This window comes from Nilaparvata lugens, chromosome 6 (assembly GCF_014356525.2).
Source record: "Nilaparvata lugens isolate BPH chromosome 6, ASM1435652v1, whole genome shotgun sequence".
In the NCBI taxonomy this organism is placed as follows: Eukaryota; Metazoa; Arthropoda; class Insecta; order Hemiptera; family Delphacidae; genus Nilaparvata; species Nilaparvata lugens.
This window is the reverse complement of record NC_052509.1, coordinates 65468121-65495547: the sequence shown is the minus strand read 5'-3', so window position 1 is coordinate 65495547 and position 27427 is coordinate 65468121. Positions and strand designations below refer to the sequence as shown.

General features: G+C 33.4%; 1 protein-coding gene and 1 non-coding gene across 18 annotated transcripts in view; both read right to left on the bottom strand.

Annotated features, from left to right (window-relative positions):
- Window positions 1–27427, bottom strand: part of LOC111055439 (C-Jun-amino-terminal kinase-interacting protein 4) — a 134064-nt gene that overhangs the window by 60693 nt on the left and 45944 nt on the right. For all 17 annotated transcript variants that reach the window (XM_039431741.1, XM_039431745.1, XM_039431739.1 and 14 more), the window contains 5 exons: window positions 26614–26671; window positions 26151–26207; window positions 21683–21830; window positions 8908–9089; window positions 6895–7101 (listed from right to left, as the gene is read on the bottom strand). In XM_039431741.1, coding sequence (XP_039287675.1) covers window positions 6895–7101; window positions 8908–9089; window positions 21683–21830; window positions 26151–26207; window positions 26614–26671 — 652 coding nt within the window. The remainder of the gene's footprint in view (window positions 1–6894; window positions 7102–8907; window positions 9090–21682; window positions 21831–26150; window positions 26208–26613; window positions 26672–27427) is intronic.
- Window positions 12466–12580, bottom strand: LOC120352137. Its single transcript, XR_005571735.1, has one exon. It is a non-coding gene; the product is annotated as a U4atac minor spliceosomal RNA (small nuclear RNA).

Sequence of the window (27427 nt, the reverse complement as noted above, 5' to 3'; positions counted from 1 at the left end):
AAAAGCATAATGGATGATTTTGTTATGAGCAGATTGGAATTTCAAATGTACCGCAAAAAATACCCCACATAATGGCCGCTCCATAAGGAGCATGAGTGACTTGACCTGGTTTTTATAGACCTTGGCTTCGAACGTTGTCAGATCGTTAGGAATATAACTACTCAACCTCAATTTTGAAAATTGATTATTAAACCATTGAAAAATATATTTTCTAAACGAATAAAAAATAATGAATTATTTTTCAAACCAGTTGATATTACATCAGATATACCTGAATCAGTGGCAAGGCAGAAAATCGGCTATTCTTCCATCTTCCTCCACTGCCATTATAACGTGGACCTGACCATAGAATCTAATTTCTTGCATATAAAAAAATGTATTAAATTGCACAAGAAAACTCAGGTTCAAACTTAGCCTCCATACTATGTACCGTTGTACACCTTTGTTGATGTTTTTTGGATTCCCGATACGTTCAAATAAGCTCAACTAATCAAAAAAAGCAGTCGTTAGGTCATGTCAGAGGCCCTGAAATTGATAATGTGCGACCTGAAAACTCTGACACCAGATCTGAGCCAGCCAGGTCACTCGATATTATCATTGTAACTAATCAAAAGCCATAAAATACTAGCTTAAGCAAGTCTGATATTAGGTAGGTCTATGTGATTCAAAGTAAGATCTTCTATTAAAATAGATTTTAGCTTTTATGGCTTGGTCACATAAGAGACGATATGTGATCTGCTGTCAGAGCGGTCTTAGGTATAACTGTGTATTTCATATATATATATATATATAATATATATATATATATATATATATTGCATTTGAGTGTTTCGCGGATGGATATATTATATGTAAAAGTGGATTTCGACGAGAGTGTGGATTTCGACGCCACCCTCAGAAGATGTCGTCAGACTCAAGTAAGTCAAAACAAACGGATGTACCCGGTTAATTCTTTTACACACACATATATATATATATATATATTATATATATATATATATATATATATATATCCTCCTAAGGATCGTAGTGTGGCCAGGCCCTAAAAGCTTTCAATTTTGAAAAAAATTAAGATTAATTACACATGAAATTCATCTAGAAACATTAACTAATCAACTACGACTGAAACTTAGAAGTTGATAAGGAAAAATTGTAGCTCACATTGCCATATTGCAACAGCTTGCTTAGTTTACAAAGGATACAAGTTACACAATAAAATTAATTTAGTCTGGAATTACTCCGTTATACATTCATAGAAATGTATTTATGTATTTGAAAAATTAAAATTTCAAGAGAATTTTCTATGTATTGCTTTCAATTGTAAATAATATCCGTAGTTACTTTTAAGCCCAATAGTATAATTAGGAGTATTGAAGGACGTGCTCGCTTTGGGGTGGAGGTCAAGCGGCTGTTATTGGCGGGTCTGCGGGGGTAGTGCGATGGTGGCTAGTTGCGATGCAATTTGTGGGCTGTGTGAATGTTGTATGAATGATTTTTGCTGAATTTTCTTTGTATCAACGTTCTTCCTATATTATTAACTTGAATTTATTTATTATTATTATTTAGTTATTTTGTAATTTATTGATTTACTTTTGCACCAGACAAAAATGGTTGATTTTTATTTACAATTTTATGCATTATTCTCAGTTTCATATTGTTATAGTTCTTTTGTATTATTTCTTATTGTAATGTATTATTATTTGCCTGTAAGGTTGAGTGGTAGAAAGGACTTTCTAGTCCTAACTCCGCCTAATAAAGAGTATAATTGTATGTAAGTATAATTGAATGGTCATCTCGTCTTCATAGACTGATTCGATGAATCGATAAGAATTCTACAGCACTATAAATTTAATCTATGATAATATGAGGCATTCTATTTTATTAAAGAATTAATACAAAACACGAATGAATAACATGACGCATAAACAGAAAATCAGTAGATACGGTGAAATTTTAAATGATTGTGTTTACATACAAAATATCATAACAACCACATAAATATCATAAAGACATTGAATAGCATTGAATAGAAGAGTAAAAGTATTACAATAAAATCATAACAGCAACATGAATATCATTAAGACATTGAATAGCATCTTAGAGAAACAATAGCATATGTAGATATCCAATGGTATAAGGGTGTTTATGTCGCAACTTTTACTGTTATCTCAAGCCGATTAATGTCGATTACTGTCGATTATTGTCGATTTTTACTGTTTTGACTGGGTAAGAGCGTATGGACGGCACAAAATGAGAGACTACCAGCGTCATAAAGCTTCACGGGAAAGTACTACGTGGACTATAAGCTTGAGATAACAGTAAAAATTGCGACATAAACGCCCTATACAATGGGATATCTATTTATGCTATTGTTTCTCTATGATAGCATTCAATAAAACAGTGAAAGTGTTATAATAAGAAGTTAAAATAAATTTCTACTGTCAGAGACAAGGAGCATAATAAATTTGAGGGTATAGAACACAGTCCAAGCTCAAATTTTCTTGAGGAAAATAAGTTTGTGGATTTAAAAAAATGCAAATGGATGGATGAATTTATTCATATATTTATTCATTATATATATTTGATAATTAATAAAGAAAACTATAAATAGGGGAGTATTATTAATACTAATCATGAGGAATGCTGACTCTATTGCCCGGTTGCACAAAAGCCGGTTAAATTTTAACCGTGATTAATTTCACGAGAACCAATCAGAGAAGGTCTTTTGATAAGACGACTTCTCTGATTGGTTCATTAATCACGATTAAAATTTAACCGTTTTTTATGCAACCGGCACTATGAGGTGAATCTCACTATAGATTAAGGCCATTTCAGCATTTTATACAGCTGGTTACATGTAGGGATGTCAATCTCGGGATCCCGGGATCCCAAATCCCGGGATCCCGGACAAGATTTGATACCTAACAATCCCGGGATTTTTTTGCATGAATCCCGGGATTTTCGGTATTAGAAAACCTGAAATTATGAACCATATTTTTCCAAAAACAATTCAATATAGAATTCATTTATGGTGATGAATATGATTTTTGCATGACTAATTTATTGTGTCAAGAGTTTGACTAATTTATTCTACAGGCACAGCCTACAGTTGCATATAGGCCTTCGTCATATACTGTACTCTGTACTGGCTAAATAGGATTCCCATTATGGGTGCGCATTCTTTGCAGAATGGTTTTTGATCGATTGTTATGTCTCTACGTTTGTTTTTGTTCACACAGCGCCACAATTCACTAATTCACAATTCTGATTCTACAGCACCACAGCACCACTAAGTCTAGACGGCGCAATATTTGCAATAGTTCTGATGTTATTTCCTTGAAATGCCCTCAGAACTTTGAGAAGACTTCAGAAATCAGAAATAAACAATCTCCAACTACTCACTGTCTAATTATTCCTCTTCTCTTCTCTTTCTCTATAATTTAGTAGATTTTAGTCTCTATAATTTCTCTATAAGTTAGTAGAATATCTAGTTGAAGTGAATATAGTTGGCTCTACGAAATTTCATGTAGTAGTGGTTCAGCTTTTAAAAAAATTTTATTCTAATCCTGAAAACATTTATAGAAATAGAATGATTTCAATATTATTCCATAGTCTTTTTCCATTTTACTAATATCTTTTTACTCTATTATGAGCCATTTTTCATCTCCACACACTGTTACTGAACATGTAATTGAGGAGGAACAATTGGTTAAAAATGCATGAAACTGATTTTGCCAATCCCGGGATCCCGGGATTGATATTGGATAATCCTGAAATACCGGGATTGGAAATCAGTCCCGGGATTGACATCCCTAGTTACATGATTATCACTTTTTTGTTTGTCGTTGAGTGAGAAGCAGCAACTCTTAATAAGTTCCACACATCTTTACAATCGCTTAATATACAAACATAACCTGAAAAAAACATAGCGATTAGAGACACCCGTGGAGTCCAAATGTAATATAGTGAGGTCCACGTTATAATGGCAGTGGAGAAAGATAGGAAAACAACGTTGCCGATCCTGTGTCTTGTCAATGCCTTCTATAGACGGTAGCTGATACAGATTTATTGATGTAATATTAACTGTTCATTCTCGTTTAAAATAATCAATTATATTTTATCAAGCAATAAATTATGTTCTTCAATAATTTCATGCTGAATTTTCATAATTAAGATGAAATATTTTGTTAATGATTAATTCTACATTGTTAAAAGACGATCTGGCAACAGAGCAAAGCGAGAAAGAGATAGCGCTATCCGCTTTGTTGAATGATAGACAAGGATAGCAACTGCCATCATAACGTGGACCTCACCAACGTGACGGTACTGATGTCCCTATGTGCAGGCTGCTCAAGGGATACTATTAACAAGTGGCATTGACAGAATAAGATTGATATACATTGTAGTGGGGTCCACGTTATAATGACAGTATTTGATTAACATTGGTGTTGCTATCCTTGTCTATCATTCAACAAAGCGGATAGCCTATCCTTTCCTAGCTCCTCAAGGTTGTCAGATTGTTTTTTAACCACGGGCCCGTTCTATGTACATAGAATGTGGTAAACTGTCCGATTCACAATTTACCAGGTAAAAAGTTCCGCGTCCCCTGGGAAGAATTTTGACAGATTCTGTACCAGAAACCAGTTCCAGTTCAAAGTTCCTGCCCCACAGTCGAAGCGTGGTAAATTGTTACAGTTCCAACTATCCGAGCTCTCATTGGTCAATTGAATTTTGTAGTCTGCTTGCTCCGCGCATGCGCTGATAGCTTGTTTACCATAGCATAGTCATGAATTTTTCTCTATAGAATGAATGAATTTTATTTGCCAAAAACAAAATACAAAAAAGCTTTACAAAAAATAAATATAAGTATATGCTACTGCACTTAAACCAAGATTCATACATTTATTTAATTAGATATAATAACGAAATGATATCCTTTACATTACAAACAATAGTTTTAAAATGAAGATTCAATTTATGATCACATGCATAAGTATAGTAGGTGAGGCAAAAACACCGGCAAAAGGAAGATTCCTTGTGCGCCAGTGTGAGTCGTAAATCAGCTTAATCAGGGATGTAATATATAAACTTGAATCTAGCGTATGAAGTTTTCGAAAATATAATTTATAATATGAAGTTGATTATTGTATAAAAGTCAACGATTGGAAATAATTCAAGTTTAGCCATGCCTCTGTGGCTCTTTTTCTGTGTTTATTATTTCGGAAATTATTAAGTGGAAATTCACTTTCTAGTATATTTATGAATTTACTGCTAATGTAGTAAATTTGAGAATAATGGAATGAAAGAAATGCACACTTTTCTAGACGGTAAATTTGTAAAACAGCCTTTCTTCATTCACGCAGCTAGTAAACGACACAAATTTTTGTGTAAATCAACTTCATAAGTGCGCGCCAAAAGCTTGAACCAACGATTTTGAAATGGCGTTCCATGGGAACATTTCTCACTAGTCATGTGATGGAACAATTTACGATTGGTACTGGAACAAAAAGCAAATAAAGTAAATTCGTATGGCTTTTGTTGGTGAGGAGTCCCTTGCGGGAAGGTCCCACCGCCTGAATATATAATTTAAGCCGTCAATGGGCCTTACGACTGTCATACTTCAACCGGGACCGACAGTTTAACGTGATAACACGGGAGTGATCTGGTTAAAAAACTTTTGGTTATGATAGGGATTGAACCCGGGATCTCTGTGCTGCTACGCAAGCACTCTATCCACTAGACCACGGATCACTCCACTGGAACAATTTACTGTACGCAGAACGTACACAATGTAAGAATATTCAATACTAACACATTATTCAATCTGAATGATGAAAATTTATTGTTAATGATTGGTAAATATATTTTGATATATTTAATTAGCACAATATTCAATCTCAATAACAATAGTTATTTGTATATCTAGAGTGAGAAGTACGACTTTTTCTCCCTGTGGGAAAAAGTTTGAAGCCCGAGGCGAAGCCGAGGGCAACAATTTTCCTGAGGGAGAAAAAGTATTTTTCGCTCGTGATGTATACAACATTTTTCCTCCATCTACATTTTTTTATAGAAACTGCAAATTAAATCATTCTAATAACTTACGTATTGGTGACAATGTTTCCTAACAACATAACCTAAAATCTAAAACCTAAAACCGGTCGTCTGATTGGCACTGCCGATTGCGCTATCTTTCGGCCAAAGTTGTAACAATTATATCAGCTGGGCAGGCTACCAAAAATGGCTGACTTCAGATCACGCGGTTCAGATTTGAATTGCAGAATGCAGATCAAAAATATTTGTTGGCTGGTATTTTGAATAGAATAAAATATTTTAAAAATTGTATAAATTTTTATCGTCTACTAATATTAAGAATATAATATCATACAAACATATATTTCATGAGTTGATCAAATTTCTGGTTGTGGTATTGAATTCAGTTGACTCAATGACAGACACCTCTATTACGCTTTCTCATCTGAGCTTAGACCTTCTAACCTATTACCATGTAAGTTTTCAAAATAGAGATGCTTCACATGTTATTTAAATGGAGTCACTTTTACTCCCTAGGGAGTTTTTCTGTTTTTTACTACCGAGAGCGAAAAAGTGACACTTTAGTATTATGTTTCAGGGAGTAAAGTAAGTACTTTAGACAGTAGCTGGAGGAAAAATATATTAAATTGTTGGAAAATATATTTTGATATATTTTCTTGACGAATAAAATATAATATTGATTATTTTAAACAAGAATAAACAGTGTTAATATTCCATCAGATATAAGTCGGTATCAGCTATCCTCTATAGAACGCAGAGAATCGGGAACGCTGTTATCCTATGTTTCTCGACTGCCATTATAACATGGACATCACTACAGTAAACATTAGAATTGTTACTCACCGATCTTCAGAGTCGATATAGTCGAGACCGCGCTTGCGTTCATTCATGGACCGTTTGCGCATTGTGTCCAGCGCAGGGCTGACATGATGGGTGGGGGCGTTGTACTTCATGTTGGCCCCCCCACCCCCGCCATATGGCACCGGTTTGCGTCCATGCCCACCCACAGACATGCTCTCTCTCTCGCCGCTTCTGAACAGACTACTGAAACTAAACACACAACAAACAATTTCAAACTATTGTTGTCTCAAATCAAATCAGAATCCATCTAATACAACGACAACATAATATATATTATAGTGTAATAATATATTACATAATTATATATAATATAATATATATTATAGTGTAGAAAAGTTATTAAAATATAGGATGTTATAATTTCTTCAACTGTAATGTCACAGTTATTTGTTTGTAAAATGTAGAAGAATGATATAATTGTGTTAAACGGCGAGGACATCTCACTTCAGATGTGTTGTCACAGCATTACAGCCCGTCTCTTGGTTAAACTATCCAGAATATCACATTTGAATGCCTCATTCATCCACCTTATTCTCCATACCTCGCCCCCAATGACTTTCATGTGTTCGGAAAGCTTAAAGATGCAAAGGAAGGCAAGCATTTCCAAAGCGATGAAGAAGTGAAAACCGCGGTGCACAAGTGGCTACAGGCACAACCAAAAGAGTTCTTTAAACGTGCTATCCATGCGCTTCCAAAGAGGTCGAACACTTGCATAACACTAGGTTAGGTTAGGTTAAGTTAGGTTAGGTTAGGTTAGGTTAGGTTAGGTTTGGAATGCGCTTCCAAAGAGGTCGAACACTTGCTTAACACTTCAAGGAGACTATGTCAAAAAATGATAAATGTGAGTTTCACTTAATTCCCAAAATAAATAATATATAACACTTTTAAGGTTTTCATTTGATTCACCCTCATACAAATCTGATAAATGTGAAAGTTATAATAACTGAAATGTAATGGAAGAATAGATTTTTTTTTCATTTTTTATTTAAGAAATTAGAACTAAGTAAAGTGCAGACTTAAAATTTCCAAACACTTTGGTTCTCATCGACAAAAGAAACTATTTCATACTTGTAATTTATACACTCAATTTTATAAAAATCTGGTGTGGCGCACTCACACAACTTTCCTTGCCGTTATGAAAATTGATCACCTGACGCTAGTGTTCACGCGCATCTCATGTCTACTATTCAAAGATCTGAGCCAGCTGGTGACAGGACAATAACGCTGGAGACTCTCTCCAGCTATCTATTCATAGTGAATAATTTAATAGAATCAACAGTTGCCAACAGTTTACAATTGAATAATCACATTTTCTAGAATTTCAAGCTTATTTTCAATTTTAGGTGAAAATGTTACTAAACATTAATTGTAGCGACTCTCATGCTCAATCTTTTCCACTTGAAATTGTTCGTTTCAATTGTATCTGATGCCTGATAATTGGGAATATAAAATCAAACTTTGCATAGATGGGATTGAGCTCCTGGATTTTTTTTACAGATATGTGACTTGTGGCAGTTGATAGAGCTTATCAATGACTATTTTAGGTATGAATTTGATCAAAATCCTTGGAAACGTTTTCGAGAAAATCGCGAAAACCCCTGTTTTTTACAACATTTTCGCAATTTTAGCCGCCATCTTGAATTACATTTGATCAAAATTGTTCGTGTCGGATCCTTATAGGGGAAGGACCTTAAGTTCCAAATTTCAAGTCATTCCGTTAATTGGGAGATGAGATATCGTGTACACAGACGCACATACACACACACACACACTCACATACAGACCAATACCCAAAAACCACTTTCTTGGACTCAGGGGACCTTGAAACGTATAGTAATTGGGGTACCTTATTTTTTTCGGAAAGCAATACTTTCCTTACCTATGGTATTAGGGCAAGGAAAGTGAAAAACTGGATTGTGATGTATTGTATTGGAAGAATAGATGTCATTTTCATTTTTCCTTAAGGAACTAGATATGAGTGAAGCGCAGACTTACAACTTCCAAACACTCTGCTTCTTATCGATGTTGGGATCGTTGCGATGCGCGCGAATCATCTCCGTCCACCTGACCGCTTCCTGAAGCTCCATGAAGCGCTCCTTGTACTGATTCCTCTCCATCAGAACACGAGCCATCTCAACGCGGGTGAAGCGCTTTCTCTGAGCCATTGGCACGTCCTCCTTCCATAAAAAAAATCATCAATCATTATTCACAATAATCAAATATCATATCAATTTATCCACAACACACAAAAATACAATGAGAAAACCCAATCTATAATATGATCATACATAATATTATATATCATTTGGACCACGGTATTTAGATGAAAACGGTAGGGGTCATGAAATGTGTGCGCAGTGTCAGCCAGCTAGATTGCGTCATCGCCACCAACCGAGGTTTTTAACACCTATTAGAAATTTATGAAACGTATTTTTGTTAAAAAGAGATGATTGGATATAAAATGACGTCAGCTACACCGGAAATTTAGCACAAACATGCGCGTGACACCTACCGTCTTCTTCTATATACCGTGATTTGGACTATTTTTATCAAAATTAGGAAGAGAAACAATTTTGGGTTTATCCTGTTGATTCTCTCCCAATCATTAATTTGATATTGTGACTGTGGAATGTAATAATATACTATTAAACGAGCAACTTCTGTTTTTATGTTTATTTTATGTTTATATGTTTGGATGTTTAAATGTTTACATGTATAGATGTTTATATGTTTGTATTTCACCGGATCTCGAAAACGGCTCTAACGATTCACACGAAATTCAGAACATAGTAGGTTTATAATAAAAAGATTCGATTGAACTAGGTCTCATCCTTTGGAAAACTCGCTGAAGGACATTAAAAGGATAATTATTAATCATCCTTGGAAAAACAGCTGATAATAATTATTTCGTCATCTGTTGATGATGGAAGTGAGTGAACGAGTTCATGTGTGGTGGACCGAGCCAAAATTATGACTCAGCTGTTGAACTTTTGTAATCATTCAATCAGATACTTAGTGCCGGTAGCAAAAAAGCCGGGTTATTTTCAATCCTGATCAATTCCAGTAAATCCATCTTTTTGAAATGGTCTTCTCTGATCTGATTCACGTGAAGTTAATCAGGATTAAAATCTAACCAGCTTTTGTGCAACCGGGCCTTTGTGAGGGATAGTATTGCATTCCTCTGGGAATTAATCTAAATTTACTGTGATTAGATAGAACATTCCTGTATGAACTATGAATTTTATTATAATTTCTTCTTTCGTAATAATTTTTTTTATGCTTTTGTACTCCAGAGCGAAGCTCGGTCCCCGATATTTAAGATAATACAGTACAAAATCATGTGTAGCCTACATGAAAAATAAAAAATAATCATACTCAAGCCGATTTTGTGAGTAGTATCATTTTGAGCAGTTAGTAAAGAGAGAGAGTTTTGAAAATGATTGAATAAAAATTGATCAATAGATACAAATTGTTTAGGAGAGTAATAATTTCAAGTGCTCCATGAAATATTTGTAATACACAAACAATATCAAATTAAATATTTGTATTTTCAAATTGACCATCTACTTGAGATCCATTTATATTATCAATCAATCCTAGTGCCGATTAAATTTTAATCGTGATAAATTCCACGAGAACCAATCAGAGAAGCCGTCTTATCAGAGAAAGCGGTTATCGTGAATTTAATCACGGTTAAAATTTAACCGGCTTTTGTGCAACCGGTACCTACTGATCAAAATAAATGTAATACAGAATCATGTGGACATCAAAGATGTAAAATAATCAAACTCAGGCCGAATACATGATTGATTTTGATTAAAGAAGTCGCACTTACAGCAGAATATTAACAATAATTTGAAAAATTATATTATAGATAATTTCCATTAATAAAAATAACTCATTTGTCCCAGCTTTGTTGGGACCAGTTAGGGGGTGAACATATCAAAAGTCCTCAACCCTACCCCATGTGCTGAGGGGATGAGGATGGTTTAAACGTTGCATTTTTCAACTTTTTGCTTCCACGCTTATATCTTGGCAACAATGCGTTTAACCATCATGACAAACTGTTCAAAAATTAAGTTTGATAACATCTACATTAAAGATGCTATAACAATGGTAGGAAAACTTTGAATAGAGAAAAAATATATCAAATTGAAGATAATTTGATGCTCTTCAAACCTACAATGAGCATTAATTTTTACAATGCATTGTTGGAGACTTATAAGCCCTGAAAGAGCAAAACAATGAATAGAAACCTGTTATTTCGACAATTCCACACTTTCAAGAGCGTATATCTTGAAAACTGTTGGAAATATCACAAAACTTTATTGAACTAAAATTGTAGAGAATTTATGAAACTTAATTTTTGAACAGTTTGTCATCATGGTTAAACACATTTTTGCCAAGATATAAGCGTGGAAGCAAAAAGTTTAAAAATGCAACATTCAAACACCCTCATCCCCTTAGCACATGGGATAGGGTTGGGGACTTTTGGTATGTTCACCCCCTAACTGGTCCCCCCAACAAAGCTGCAAAGTCAAAAATTGTGCTGAAAAAAATCCCTCCAAATTCCTTTGTCAATTGATCTATTGTTGCAAAACTGAAGATTTCACACTTAACACCAAAGCTGCTGCAACAGTCGTAGGGAAATGCGTAAAGTGTTAAATAATACATCAAATTGAAGAGAATTTGATGCTCTATACGCTCATAATCAGTACGGATTTTTTCCATCGATATTTTTAAGAAGTTATAAGAGCAAAAATGGCAAAAAATTGGAAGGCAAACGTGTTTTTTTAAATGCCATACCTTTAAGAGCGGATATCTCGAAAACTATTATAGGAGATACAGAAAAAGTATAATAAATATTGTAGGAATTTATGTAACCTTCAATTTTGTATAGAACAGCCATGTCCGTAGGATGAATAGTTTTCGTGTTATATGCGAGAAACCAAAAAATGGTACCTTTGAACCACCCCCACCCCTTTAGCACAGGGGGTAGGGGTGGGGACTTTTGATATGTTTACCTCCTTACTACCCTAAACAGAGCTGCGGGGTCAAAAATTGTCTTCCAAACTTTTCCCTCTATAACTCTTCCTTGACTGTACCATTATCAATTATTTCATAATGGAAGCTATTTTTGGGAGAAATCCTGAATGTTTCCATGTTTTTCATAAATAAATAATTCAGATGAAATATTTAGTTAATTATTAATTCTACATTGTTAAAAGATGATCTGGCAACAGAGCAAAGCGGGAAAGAGATAGCGCTATCTGCTTCGTTGAATGATAGACAAGGATAGCAATACCTTTGCAACTCAATCAATGCCATTGGACCTCACTAACATGGACCTTACTATTAATAGTCACAAGTACAGTACAATAATAAATTATTCCATTAATCGAAATAACTCATTCAAACTTCAAAAGCAGATGAATGAGAAAATAAACAACACAGAGATGTCTTTGTCTTTTACATCAAAATATAATGTAGTTTGAACCAGTTTCTACTAGACAAATGAATTGAGTTAGATTTTGGCCCTATGTAAAGTAATAGGGCTCCAAAAATTGCACTCTGAAATCTATCAGGGTGCGGTGGAATTAATTTTGTGTTAGCAGCAATGCCCTCACTAAACGATCCTTGGACATTTGCTCCCACAGACAAGGATGGCTATACAAACTAAGAACCAGTATAAGAAAGTTCATCACACATTACTCCAGCGAGAGTTGCGATTTCAACTGGCTTTCCTTACATCAAATACATTCATCCATCAGATTTTTTAATGGGATCCAATAAAATACCAGTTTCATCAACAGAATTCAACATCAACACATCATTACCATCGATAATAAATTTGAAAATAGCCAAAAACTGTGTTACTACTGATTTTAATAGGGGATACGCGATCTGGTGGCAGATTCTGTGAACTACTTGCGTCTACTGCGCTTGCGTCACGCATCCTGGTGGCGAATTAATGAACTAGTGCTTTTCTGTACGTATATACAAACTGAGCTTGAGAAAGACTTTTGAATCATGATAGAATGGCTGTCAAATATATTTTTTAACCCTTTATAGGGCAGAAGTGAAGGACATTAAATTTTTCCGATTTTTTTCCACAGAATCATTCAAAAGTACTTTATAAACATACTGAAATCTTTATTCCTTTTTAAATACTTATTTTTCATAGAGGTTTGAGGTGGGAAATTATTGTCCCACTGCCCTATAAAGGAATCTTATGGATTCCATCATATTGGTACTTATAGAGCAGTGGGATAATAGTTTCCCACTTTTAGCATTCATCATAAATCACTTATAGATGACCAGGATAAGTTGTTTTCACTTTGGCAATAGAATAAATTCAACTAAGTAAATGAGGAATATGATCATTTGTTCACTATAGTTGAACTTTAGAAGTGAAACATAATGAGGAAGATTAGTGATATCTTTCAATCACATGAATAATTTGATGAAAAACACATTAGTGAATATATATATATATATATATATATATATATATATATTATATATATATATATATCTTCAAGTATTACAATAAATGAATTTATAAGCTTATATAAAATCGAATTGATGGAATAAACACTAGTAAATTGTATATACATTTTGAAGTATCACAAAAGATGCATCGATAAGCTTATATAGAATTGAATTGATGAAATAAACTTTAGTGAATTGTTTATATATTTTGAAGTAGTTATTGTAGTTGACGTCCAATCTTTATCTCACAATTCAATGTTGGAATTACTCCAATGCAGGCTTTGTTCATTCATGTCTCAAGAATAAAACCTGCAAAAGTAAAAGCGAAACAAAAATTGATAAAGCTTCAGGTAACATCTTATAAGGAATATTATACTAATCACTATACAGCTTAGGTTATCGTCAATTATACACCTATCACCTCTTCACTACAAAACCAGGATTGCAAAAAACTAATTTTCTCTTCAAAATAAACTAATAATTCCACTAATAGTGATTATTATTCCATTATTTCATTTATATTGTTGTCTTATACAAATATGAGTTATGAGAGTACAGCCGGAATGAATTTCTGACTGTGAAAGTTGGAAGATAAGTACAAATATTACGACAGCCAGATAAAGAAACATCCAACAAATAATATTTACAGATAGAGGAATAAATTCTAAACATAGTGTAATATAGTTTTGGAAGCAAACTGTTCAATTTCGTATTAAAAATAAATCTGAAAAGTTATGTTGTTTCATAACCTAAAAGTTGTTTACATGACCGTCCTTCGGGTTTTCAATGTTTATTATTACAGCTGTTTTTTCTTGAAATGAAACTATTTGTAATTGTAATCTAAGTAGTTTTTACTAGTCAAAACTTACCTCAAACGTCTTGAAATGATGAATCTTCTATTTGCAATTTGCAATTGAAATGAGAGCTACTTTGAATCGGTCGAAATCCAGTGTCGCTAAATGGGCAGTGGGATATTATCTTCCCACTTTTCAGTGATTTGCAAATAAGCCACAGTGTCGTAACTGCTGACGTCAGAAAACTATGCACAGATGATGCTCCATATGTTATTTTGTCAGTAATAGTAATTGGGAGATCATAGAACAAGGAGATCATAGAGGGGTAAACATTTATTTACCAGCATGCATGGTGGGAAACTATTATCCCAGTGCCCTATAAAGGGTTTTAAAGAAAAAATCGGGGGAATTTGATAGTGATGAGCTGGGAAAAATAATTGTAAATTATAAATAAAAATATAAATCTGAATGCCCTTTTTAAAATTATTTAGTCACAAAGGGTACGGTACTCAAATTTATATTTTTATTTATATTCAAAAGTATCCCTAAAGGAAAAAGACAATATTGCAAATTACTATGGAATTAAATAGATAATGCTTCAAATAACTCAATACGAAATAAATAAAAATATAATAAGAGGCTATTATATTAGTTGTTAAATTGTGAATAAAATAATCTATGAAAAACTCAGTGCCGGTTGCACAAAAGCCGGTTTAATTTTAATCGTGATTAATTCCACGAAAACCAATCAGAGAAGTCGTCTTATCAAAAACGCCTTCTCTGATTGGTTCTCGTGAAATTAATCACGATTAAAATTTAACTGGCTTCTAACTGCAACCGGGCCTAAATAATTTAAATCTTCTTATTTCACTTTGAATATTGCATAGTTCACCTTAATGCCTCAATACAAATCAAATTAATTTTTAAAAAATTGATTAATTAATTTTTAAATCATACAAAATTTGTATTAATTTAAGCAATTACCATACCAGAATAAAATGACCAAACTTCTCCTTAAAGTAGAGGAAAGAACATACTAGATAACAACCAATTATTATTTATGAGAACATCTTTTGCGCCACTGATTATTCAAGGAGTTATAACAAGATGAAGTAATAATTAATTTGGTTATTGAACTATTCTACAAAATTTAGGAAACAGGTTTAGGGTTGAGCCTATTTCCCAATCAATCATTGATCTATGCCATTATGCCAGACATTATCTATGTCATTTTAAATAAAAATACACATTTTATATATTATATCAATAATATTTATTTTTCTCATATAGGGAGAATAATTTTCTGAATTTAACTGTACTTTACGTTATTCAATCAACATTTTACTTTTTGTGCAGTTGAGAAGTTGATATTTATTTATTTATTCGTGGACAGAATCACAAATCATATAAACATGATTAGGTAGGAACAACAGGCTTGGCCCAAATCTATTCCATTCCCAAATTTTGATAAATTAATAAAATGTCTAAAAAATAGGTTATGTTTCTACTGTGAAACGTTCAAGTTCAATTTTCGTCAAAAAATATATACAAGCTAAACATTTTGAATTTATAGTATATATATATTGTGGTAATTATCAATATTGAATGAAAAAGACTAAGATAATAGTCACAAGTTCACAGTTAAGGAGAATGTTGAGTTTCTGCATGTTAAGAACAAAGGCAGATCTTTGTATATTCTAGAGGCTTTAGAAATAACAAGAGTAATTAAGGAAAATTCCCAGTATAGTTTAAATGACCAGATTCATTTCAATCAATACAACACTACGAATTTGGATTTATCATAAAATTGTAAGCATACATCAGTCAATAGTTTTTCCATTTACATATTTGTTTTATTATCTTTCTCACTTGTTTTCTTGGTTCTTATTTTGTACTGAAAGTAAATTTTGTTATCATGGCGATTCTGTTGCTTAAGCCGCCATTTTGTCACACCGTTGAGTGGGAGGAGACTGTCTAGCTGGGCCAATGGCAGGCGTTCATGCGCTTGACCAATAGCAGTACTCGCCTACTAGTATAAATTCTGCTGCTCTTGTATTTAGTTTTAGTTTATCAGAGATTGACAATAGTGTAATAACCGAAACCGGTCTTTCTAAGTATAAATAAATCTGTGGTTTTTGACAATTTCTTATTCTTTTTCATTCAATCAACATTTTTATGTAATTTGGATTTACCTCATCAACAAATCAACTACCCTATCTTCTACTGAATTCCTCGGTGTTAAATCAAGAATAGTTCTTTAATTTGGACTCATACCAAAGCCGTTATCTGATTTACTAGTAGTCCAGGCGCTGGCTTACATTGAGCATACATGAGAGAGGCAGAGAATTTGACTTCGGATTATTGTTAGGGGGTCTTTAGTGTATATGAAACTCGATGTCGTCACGTCCCAGGGTGGTCGACAGCTTGGGGGGGAGGGGGGTGAGTTGTAAAAAACGCGCGTTTATAAAATCGCCTGTCCTGCAGTTACTATTCATAGTACAGCTTTTAATTTTTTCTCAATATTATGTACACATAACTGGCTTTCAATGTGGTCCCATACATTTTTGCGATAAACCGCATAGTTTTTCCGTAAAAAAATAAAATATCTCGAAAAATGTATTTTTTTATTATGTATATTTTGTTATTTCTCGAATATTCAAGTAATTAGCCGACTTAGAGGAAAAGGCTCCCAATAAACGTTGTAGGCCGTTTCTTGCTGAATCCAATGATATATATAGTTTGGGGGATACGATCATGGATGCGGCGGTGGGAGGGGGATAAGTAGCACTGTTACGCTGCGGCGCGGTCCTCCCCCATGATTAATGCGCGTAATGGCCTGCCTATCGCATCGTTCCTACTAGTCTATGCATTCAAATTATGTATTTCAGGAACGCTATCTTATGTATTGTCGGTCGCTGAACACGATTTTTTAACTCTCAAGCCTTGATAATTGATAATTCTCATCATAATATACTAATTATGGTCAAAATTACAAACTTCATCTCATTCTGCAAGGAAACTAAGAAATGACTGTTTGAAATAAACGAAACTTGGGTTTCAAGAAATATATTAGGATAGAATAAAGATAATATTCATATATGTTTATGTTCTATTGTTTTTATCTCAAATTAATTTATTGTGATGCGCTGCAGGCTAAATTATATTATTAATTGCACACTGGCCACGCTTACTTGATATAGTGGTCAGTTAATTTCCAAGAAATATTTGTGGAATTTCTTAGTTCTTCATGGTGGAAATGGAATTCATTATTCATTCATTATCATAATGATTATGTTTAGTATGAAAATGTTAATCTTTCGTGAATCTTCAGTTTGTCGTGAACTTTTGAGAAATTATATCCAATAATAATATCCAATAGATATTTGTCAAATCAAAATGAAATGAGAATTTAAATATTCATTCATATTATTTCTAACAGTATTATTATAATGATATTTCACTAACTTTTGATTGATTCATCCATTATGGTATTCCCGTTCAGACTGTTTTGAAATGGTAACAAGTTATTCAGTATCAAAATTTGGGATTCGAATAGTTTTGGGCCATGCCTGTTATTCTTTCCCAAACATATTTATATGATTTGTAATTTTATCCACAAATGAATGAATGAATGTATGTATTCCTGCACGTAGCTAACGTATGGATTATACCTTTATAGATTCTTGCATGTCACATTAATAAATCTCTGCTACAGATTTACAAATCAAGTCTCGATGGTTTGGAGAGCATATTATTGGAGTGATTATTTTACTCTGCTGCTTCTAATATGTTCACTACCTTTGTTTGATTTTAGACCATAGACATGAAAAGCTATGCCCACCTGTATCACTCCATCTTTATTGAGAATTTTCGTAACTATTCTCATCACAAAGTTTCCATAATCTTGCAGCGTATTGAAGTTTTGAAAAGTGAAGTGGGAGTTGAATTCAGGAGAACCATGTCATCATTATGCGAATTTGTCAACGATATTTAGGGATTTAGTCAAATCCACAACTAGTTCCACTTACAATTTCATGGGCCAAGTGAGATTAAGAGTTTTTTTTTCAAATATCCATCAGATGTTGACAGAGATTGCGGTTATTGTAGAAATGCATGCTGCATTAAAACTTCAATGCTGAACTATCTTTAAACAGCTACCTAGTAAAAATACAGAGATCAGATCTTTTTGTTCTAGAATTAACTAAGACTAGGATTTTTGTTTGATTGCATCGTGGAGAATGAAAGAACTCTGTTTCTTTTTATAGGTGAGAATACACTTTTACAATTTGCCACAACTATGTTCAGATAAAAATCGTTGGAGACCGAATAACTATTTCTTTCTATACGTTCAAAAGAGAATCACACACTTCTTCACTTGCTTCCAGACCATTGATAACATTATGCAGATTCTGTTGTCCATCAGAGTCTTGAAGAAAAATGTTATGTTCTCTTGAGAAGATTATGCTTCTGGAAATCATTCTCATCTCTCATTATTCTTGTTTTAATTCATTAGATGACTTTCTTCACAATCTCCAGTGATATCCATAATGATGTCAACATACTTGAACAGAAAATCTTTGATGGAAGATTTATTTATATAGTAGCAGCCATTTTAGGAAAGCCTTTGAAGAACTAGCTATTCCAATCACTCAGTTTTCGATGATCGAATGAGGGTTTGCTCCAAAGCATGATCGGTTGTCACATTTATTAAATTTTCAAGGTTTCATTTGACAGAGAATCAATGTATTGACTGTATATATTTAATGTTTCCTTATTGGAAATTATTTTCTACTTCTATGGGTATTTTTTTATATTTTCTAGATATAACACCGACTTTATAACATAGTTTGTGTGATTGAATGAAAAAAGTATGGGATCTTTTCTCGTACAGTTTCTATGTGCAATACCAGAGTCCTTCCTTATGAGCATGAATACAATTTAAGATAATTTAAACTATGTTACAATAATCAGTCATAAATTTCAAGTAGTCATTGATTTTGATTCTAAAAAACTCCACAAATAGCTCCTGACTTCTTTCAAATATACTTTGACAATCTCTCATATTTGAACCGTTCATGAGTCCTTGTAGTTGTTTCATTGAATTGATTGCTTGCTCTCACACCTTAATTATACTTATCTCCCCTCAATAGATTTCCAACAGTACTCTCCAAATATTTCAAATTCAGTCGAAATCAGCCAGATGAAAAGTATCTATTCGTAGATATAAGTTACAGAAATCAGTTGATAAAGCTGCGTTTACACCAAAGTTATTAACAAAATGTTAATAACTTAATCTTTATAGATTCTATTAGATTGAACGGAACTTGGCAAACACATTTGTCCATCATATGTATGATAAGTTATGTTCAATCTAATAGAATCTATAAAGATTAAGTTATATTAACATCTCCTTAATAGCTTTGGTGTAAACGCAGCTTTAGAGTTGTATTTCCTTTGTAATCAAATATTTAGTCATATCACATGGAAGTAATTGGCATTATTTGTTATTCAACTGTAAATTTATATTAAGAAAATATTTTACTCCTGTTACACGGTGCTCTATATGGGGTAGCCTATATTATTTGTTCAACTTACTCCATTACTTGACTTTCGCAATTCCAAAGTGATCATTGAACTAAATCGAATAATTATTCTCTCTCAATGGGATATCAGTTTTTTATCGACTGAGAAACACCTTAGGATTCCTAACAGGATGGTTTATTATTACAATGTAATCATAAATAATGATAATGAGATGAAGTTTGTAATTTTGACCATAATTAGTATATTATGATGAGAATTATCAATTATCAAGGCTTGAGAGTTAAAAAATCGTGTTCAGCGACCGACAATACATAAGATAGCGTTCCTGAAATACATAATTTGAATGAATAGACTAGTAGGAACGATGCGATAGACAGGCCATTACGCGCATTAATCATGGGGGAGGACCGCGCCGCAGCGTAACAGTGCTACTTATCCCCCTCCCACCGCCGCATCTATGATCGTAACCCCCAAACTATATATATCATTGGATTCAGCAAGAAACGGCCTACAACGTTTATTGGGAGCCTTTTCCTCTAAGTCGGCTAATTACTTGAATATTCGAGAAATAACAAAATATACATAATAAAAAAATACATTTTTCGAGATATTTTATTTTTTTACGGAAAAACTATGCGGTTTATCGCAAAAATGTATGGGACCACATTGAAAGCCAGTTATGTGTACATGATATTGAGAAAAAATTAAAAGCTGTACTATGAATAGTAACTGCAGGACAGGCGATTTTATAAACGCGCGTTTTTTACAACTTAGCCCCCTCCCCCACAAGCTGTCGACCACCCTGGGACATGACGACATCGAGTTTCATATACACTGAAGACCCCCTAACAATAATCCGAAGTCAAATTCTCTGCCTCTCTCATGTATGCTCAATGTAAGCCAGCGCCTGGACTATAGTTTTTAGGCCCGGTTGCACAAAAGCCTGTTAAATTCTGACAAAATTCCACGAGAACCAATCAGAAATGCCTTCTTTTCCAAAAGTCTTCTCTGATTAGTTCCTGTCGCATTTAATCGCGGTTAAAATTTAACAAGCTTTCATGTACCCTTCCATTTGGTAGAGAGTTAGTGGGGAGGATATTTTTAATATTCTTTCCGAAGAATGGACATTGATATGTCCAAAGCTCCGCCAATTTATGTAGATGCATAACAATATGATTATTATCTATAGTTATTATATTACAAACTGCTTTTTCATATCATATACAGTTCAATAATTATTTTCTTAGTCTATATTATGTAAATTCATCTATAATTTTGCTGTAATGTAAGCTATTGTATATAAGTGTATAAGCCAGTATATATTGTAATCTACATAAATAAAGTACTCAATCAATCAATTAACGGATTTCTTAAGCTACGTTTACACCAAAGTTATTAACAAAATGTTAATAACTAAATCCTTATAGATTCTATTAGATTGAACATAACTTATCATACGCATGATGAACATTATATGTGTTTGTCAACTTCCGTTCAATCTAATATAATCTATAAGGATTAAATTATGAAATGAAATGAAAAAATTCTTTATTAGGCGGAGTTAGGACTTTTAAGTCCTCTCTACCACTCAACCTCAACATAACAAATGCAATTGAATAAAAAAATACAGAGTAACTGAACTGAATATATAAATAAAAATACATTAAATAATGTAGGTACAAAATAGAAACATAGTTGGAACAAAACAGTCAATCTGCATTTAGACTAAAAAATCAATGATATAATTCAAGAAAAAATAGTAAAAAAGGAATTATTAATATAAGTTATTTACATTTTGTTAATAACTTTGGTGTAAACCCAGCTTCAATCAATAACATTTCTGTAATTTCGAAATAGAACAGGGCCTTATCATCTGATTTACTAACTTTTACTCAACTTTTCGTTTTTGATCAAGAAGTTTCCATGTGATTTTGACTCACCTCATCATCGGATTTACTAGCTTTGGCAAGTTTATCTGCTTCCTCTTTGACCTTCTTCAGCTCCTCTTCTAATTCGGACACTTTCTGCTTTAGCCTTCCTTTAACCAAGAGTAAACTCTTCAGCTCCTCTCTCATGATTTCCTGTTCACTGCACAACATTAATACACGAATTAGAAAAATACACGCCAATAATACTGTAACCGCCCTTGATGGGGGTTGAAGAAATCTTATTACTACTTCAAGGGAGCCATGGGAACTGGATAGACAAAAACATTGTTTTACCTGAAGAATTTCTCATTTATTATGTCAATTACTTGGAATTTAAAGAATGAAATATGCAGTAAAGTTTATCCAAATATTATTCCTACAAAAACTACCTGCCAATAAGATTCTGCTATCTAGAAATTTTACTACAACAATAGTTTTACTAATTAGGGTCTCGGCCGGGTGAAAATGTTTTATGAGGAGCTAGAATTTTTGGCACTTACCCACAGCTATCACTCCCACCGTAATCCCAAACCACAGGACACTCACGTATATCATAATGCCGGAAAAATAACTTAACTTTTCGCAATACGGTATGGCTTTTGATCCGCTTGGTACCTCGGTTGTTTAACGACTGAAGGTTTTCCGTCCGGAAAACTTCCCCCTCTCCACGTCAGTGTGCCAGAAGGCCTAACTGCTGCTAGTGGAAGAGTCGGTTCTCACGAGATTCGGCAAGCGGGTACTTGCCAGGTCTGCAGTATTCCTCTGTGAAAATATCTACAGGCTACCAAACATCCGCCTTGTCCTTGCCTCGTGGAACCGCCTCATCCGTGAGAACTAGCAAATATCCCTGAATTTGCTGGTTCCCAGAGTCGTTTAGACATAAGATAGCAGAATCTTATTGTCGCTGCAAAAATACTACTTACTAAATTATATATTTTCTCACTAAAGTCCAACTACGGAAATTATTATTCTAATATCAAAGTCTTTTCTCCTGAAAAAAAATCTTAAATCTAAAACACGAAAAAAATCAATCAATAAATAAGTAATCAAATACTACCCATGTCACAATACAAAATTGATTAATATTACCATAGAGAAAAGATATCATAAGCAGAAATTTAATGGTAAATGTCGTTTAGTTCCCAAACTGCAAGCCGAGTTTTTGTTAACTCAAACAGATTACAGTAGACTACTGTCTATTATTAGGGTTTTAGCCAGGTGAGAGTGTAAGAACGGCACAGCCGACTGCTGTCTATTAATACTGGTTTGGCCAGATGAGAATGTATGAGAGACTACCAGCATCACATAGCTTCACGAAAAACAACTACTAGGACTATCGCCTTGAGTTGAAACTACTATCGCCTTGATGGATGTCCTTATAAAAAATGTTTGTAACAGACTCAAACAGGTATTAGCCAAAATGTATTATATTAAAGATTTAATACCCAATAAAGTGAAGAGGATGATGTATATAGCCTTGGGAGAGTCTGTTATGAGAAATGGATTGCAAGGTTGGGGATTTGCTAGCAATGTTTATCTTAGGAGAATATCTTCGGTACAGAGGAAGATTTTACGTTTGGTCAGCAATTCTAAGGGAGATATTTCATATGAGAACCTTTTGAATGGATGCAAGGTTTTGAATATAAAAGGTATATTTCTGTTTACTTTGATTTTAGAAAATTACTTCTGCAAAAAATATTTAGTTATGAAAGTTAATCGATATGATTTAAGGAATGAGAGGTATATGTTGTACCATTTACTTCGAAAAATTTAGCCAGAAACACCTTAATCTACATTGTACCAAGAACTTTCAATGATTTACCCGATAATTAATTGTGCTGAGTTTGTTAATATGCGCCTGTTGAAAAGAAATTTGAAGATCTGGTTGAATAATTACACTTTGGATGTAACATAATGTAACTCATTATTAATGTATTGTATTATTGTAATTCATTCTGTTCTATTTTTTGTAAGTAAGTTCAGGTTGACTATATATTATAACACTCTTTAGATTTTTGAGAGCTGAGCCAACAATTAATTAATATCATGATAATTTTAACTGTTAAGTAAATTCTGTAGCAAATTTAACAGTGTAATAAACTGATAAGTAAATTTAACTGTTGATTAAAAATAAAGTTCACTGATATATGTATACCTATTTATATTTGAATTTACATGTTTTGTATAATAGTACCTTGTCAAGCAGCCTCTTTGAGGTTCGCTTAAGGTAGCTTATTTATTCAATAAATGTTTTTTCTATTCTATTCTATTGAGTTGAGAGTGAAATTTGGACGCCCTATACCATGGGATATCGTCTAATTCTATCTTTTCTCTAACATATTACTTCCACTTTTGGGTATTGTACATCACAAATTAGTGCATGGGGTGGAAACATGGTGGAGAGCAAAGGTAGTTTCAAGTTTGAGAGTTTTGGATGCAATGCATGTAATGGATCAAAAACATACCTCTCCAGTATGTACGCCACCATTTAAATTCATGCATTACATTCGAAACACTCAAGCTTAAGCTTGGAACTACATTCACCGCTTCACTATGTTTACACCCTACGGTTTCTATGTAAATACATTTTCTATTGATGCAAATACTGAAGAATATAGTTATGACAAATTCGCTTGGTAAAAACAGATTTTTGTGAAATTAATTGGAAGCAATCAGAAATTTGACGACTGGTTTAAGTACTTGGAAGTTTTGTTTCAAATTCAACTCTACACATTGACGTATATATTCTAGCAACCATACCAACCGTAAAAGTGATTGATTAAGGAAAGCAGAAACTTCAAACAAAAATAAGTATACCAACAAAATCAATAGTAGGCTAACAGCAGCAATAATTAATACCTCTTCAGAAATCAAGTCTTAATTACATGAAAGGTCATTATTGCGAATAAATTGTAATCAAAGTATGACTAAAATCATTTGAGATTTGAGATTTCTACGCTTTCTGCAAAAAAATTGAACACAAATTATTCTAGTTTAAACGATCAGCTGACTCAATTGAAACACGTTATAATTAATGCAACCATACATTGATTAAACGGGTCCAATAGTTGAGCCAGCTTTGGAGATAGCAACCCTAAAATATAGTCTAATTTTTTTGTGAAGCTCTAGACTAATTTTTGCGACTTTTTGAGGCGAGCCCATGCACTACCTCCGTAAACGTTTTTTACGGAGGTAGTGACTGAATTCTGAATATATTGAATGTGAGAACACTTTTGGCTTTAGCAAGAGCAGCAATTTGTCATTCAATGTTCAGTCACAAAAGCTTTCATGAAAAAAAAATCAATTTCACATTGCTTCGTTGACCGAAGCGAAGCTGAGATCTTAGTTTCGACTCGATCGGCTTTTGTCTGTTTGTTTGTTTGTACCGCAGTTACAGTCGCAGTTATTGTCCGATTTGGATGAAATAATTGGTATACAAGTTCTTTGAAACAAGGCGCAAAAGCGTATGATTTTTGAAAAGACCTCCGGTTTAAATATAAATTGTGCCGCTCTAAAATGTGCTTTATTGAATGAATGGTATCGTTGGAATGCTATCGATAGAGGACAAGAGTTGTCAGCGGTGAACCTTGAAACGTCTAGGCCGCTCCAAATCATACTGTATTTATTTATTGAAGAAAACTTCTCACTTGATTGCACCCATTTCTTCTTCCCTTTTCAACACGATATTTCCCTGTTTCATAGATGAATAGTTTCTAGACCTACCGAACCGGCCGGAGACATCACAGCTTAGTTAGTTAGCTCTTGTTTTCGCTGAGATCGGAAACCGACTTGTGAGCATAAACATTCTGCATAGGCATAACAAGCCGCCATAACATTGAATCCACTTTTCATGAAAAACATTATTAGCAACCTCCTGTCATTGTCACCAACAAACCCATCTTATTTAGAATCATTTTCAGTCTCTTTATCGTCTGTGAGACTATTCATCGTCTAAATTGCCTACTGCATATTCCATTTTTTCTGTCAGTTGACCGATTTCTTATAATTAATTGTTGGAAAATTTGTAATATTGTAAATATGTGGACGATATGAAGGTACCTCCTTGAGAGACATTTATAAGTCCGGTGTCCCTGGAAACAATGTCTTTAGCACTTTCAATGGAGAAAATAATAGATGACATGGATAAATCTTCACAATATACTGTACTTTCTTAATGGCCCTTCTCATTAGTTTGAAAGTTGTAGGCTATTCATGAGCGAGGTCTACTGTTCGCAGAACTACTAGTAGAATATATATTCAGTCAGATGGGCTCTTTCAATTTCACTTAATCTGGTCAATATTTGGGCTTGCGAAAGTCTAAATTTCACCTAATCTGGTCAATATTTGGGCTTGTAAAAGTCTCAATTTCACATAATCTGGTCGAAAGAAATCTGGTTGGCTGGAGGCTTCATTATCAAGGTCTCAACCTTCGATTATTAATTATTAATTATTATCCGATTATTAATTGTTCATGAATTACCTAGTTAATTCGTCCACCTTGATAATGAGATCATCCTTGACAATGTTGAGTGCGTTTCTGAAACAAATAAAACACATCATTATTTGATGCATTTCAGGCAATTTTACCCATAATTACCCACTTTTCATATTCAATGGTAACTGTAGGAAAAACTTAATGTGAAATACGTGCGCAAAGTTCCTCTGCTGCACTCAACAAACCATTCCGCCCTCGCCTACGGCTCGGGCGTAAACGTTTCTTTCGGTGCAGCAAACTGTCACTTTGCGCACTAGTTGCACAAATAACTATTTCCGATTGTTGTATTGTTTTTTCTAACCTTATGGATAAATAAATAAATAAGATATTTCCTAGTACACTCATCCACCTAATATTTTATAACGGAAATCAAATATAAACAGTTGAATATTTTTTAGCTTTCAAGAAACATTTCTTGTGAATTTATCAAGAGTTAAGTTGTACTTACTTGGTTGCGAGAAGCTCATTGTTCTCCATGATAAGGTTTTCAACCTCTTTTCCCATACCTAGAAAAAACCAATGACAAATTTGTAACTTATTGTATTGCAATTCAATTTTATCAGCACATTTACAGTATGCAAGACTTGATCTCACCCTATAGTGAGGTCCACATTATAATGACAATGAAGAAAGATAGGAGAATGCGTTGCCGATTCTCTGCCTAGCCACTGCCTTCTACAACTGATACCGGTAAATCTGATGTAATATTAACTGATCATTCTTGTTTAAAATGAACAATTTTATTTTATTCGTCAAGAAAATACATTCTTCAATGAGTAAATAATACATTTTCATAATAATTGAGACTGAATATTTTGTTAATCAATTATATTTCTACATGGTTACAAAACGATCTGGTCAACGTTGCGGGGCTAGAAAAGGATAACACTATATGCTTTTTTGAATGATAGACAAGGATAACAATACCAATGTTTATCAATTACTGCCATTACAACGTGGACCTCACTGTAAGCAAGAAGGAAAACATAGTTTTCTTTTAAAACATAACAATCAATTCATTTTTATTGAACTAAAAAAAACTTCATCAATGAATTAATTAAAGTACATTAACTTACAATATCTCAAAATATAGAGATGTTATAATATAGAAGAAGAAATCAACATTTTTTATAATAGAGAGCTACATGAATGTTCAATTATAGGAATTAACTAGTACCCTTGCAATATTTCAAAGGTACCAGTTATTCTCTGTAAATGAATCAAATAGTGTTTTATATTTGAGAAATATTTATCAGTAATAA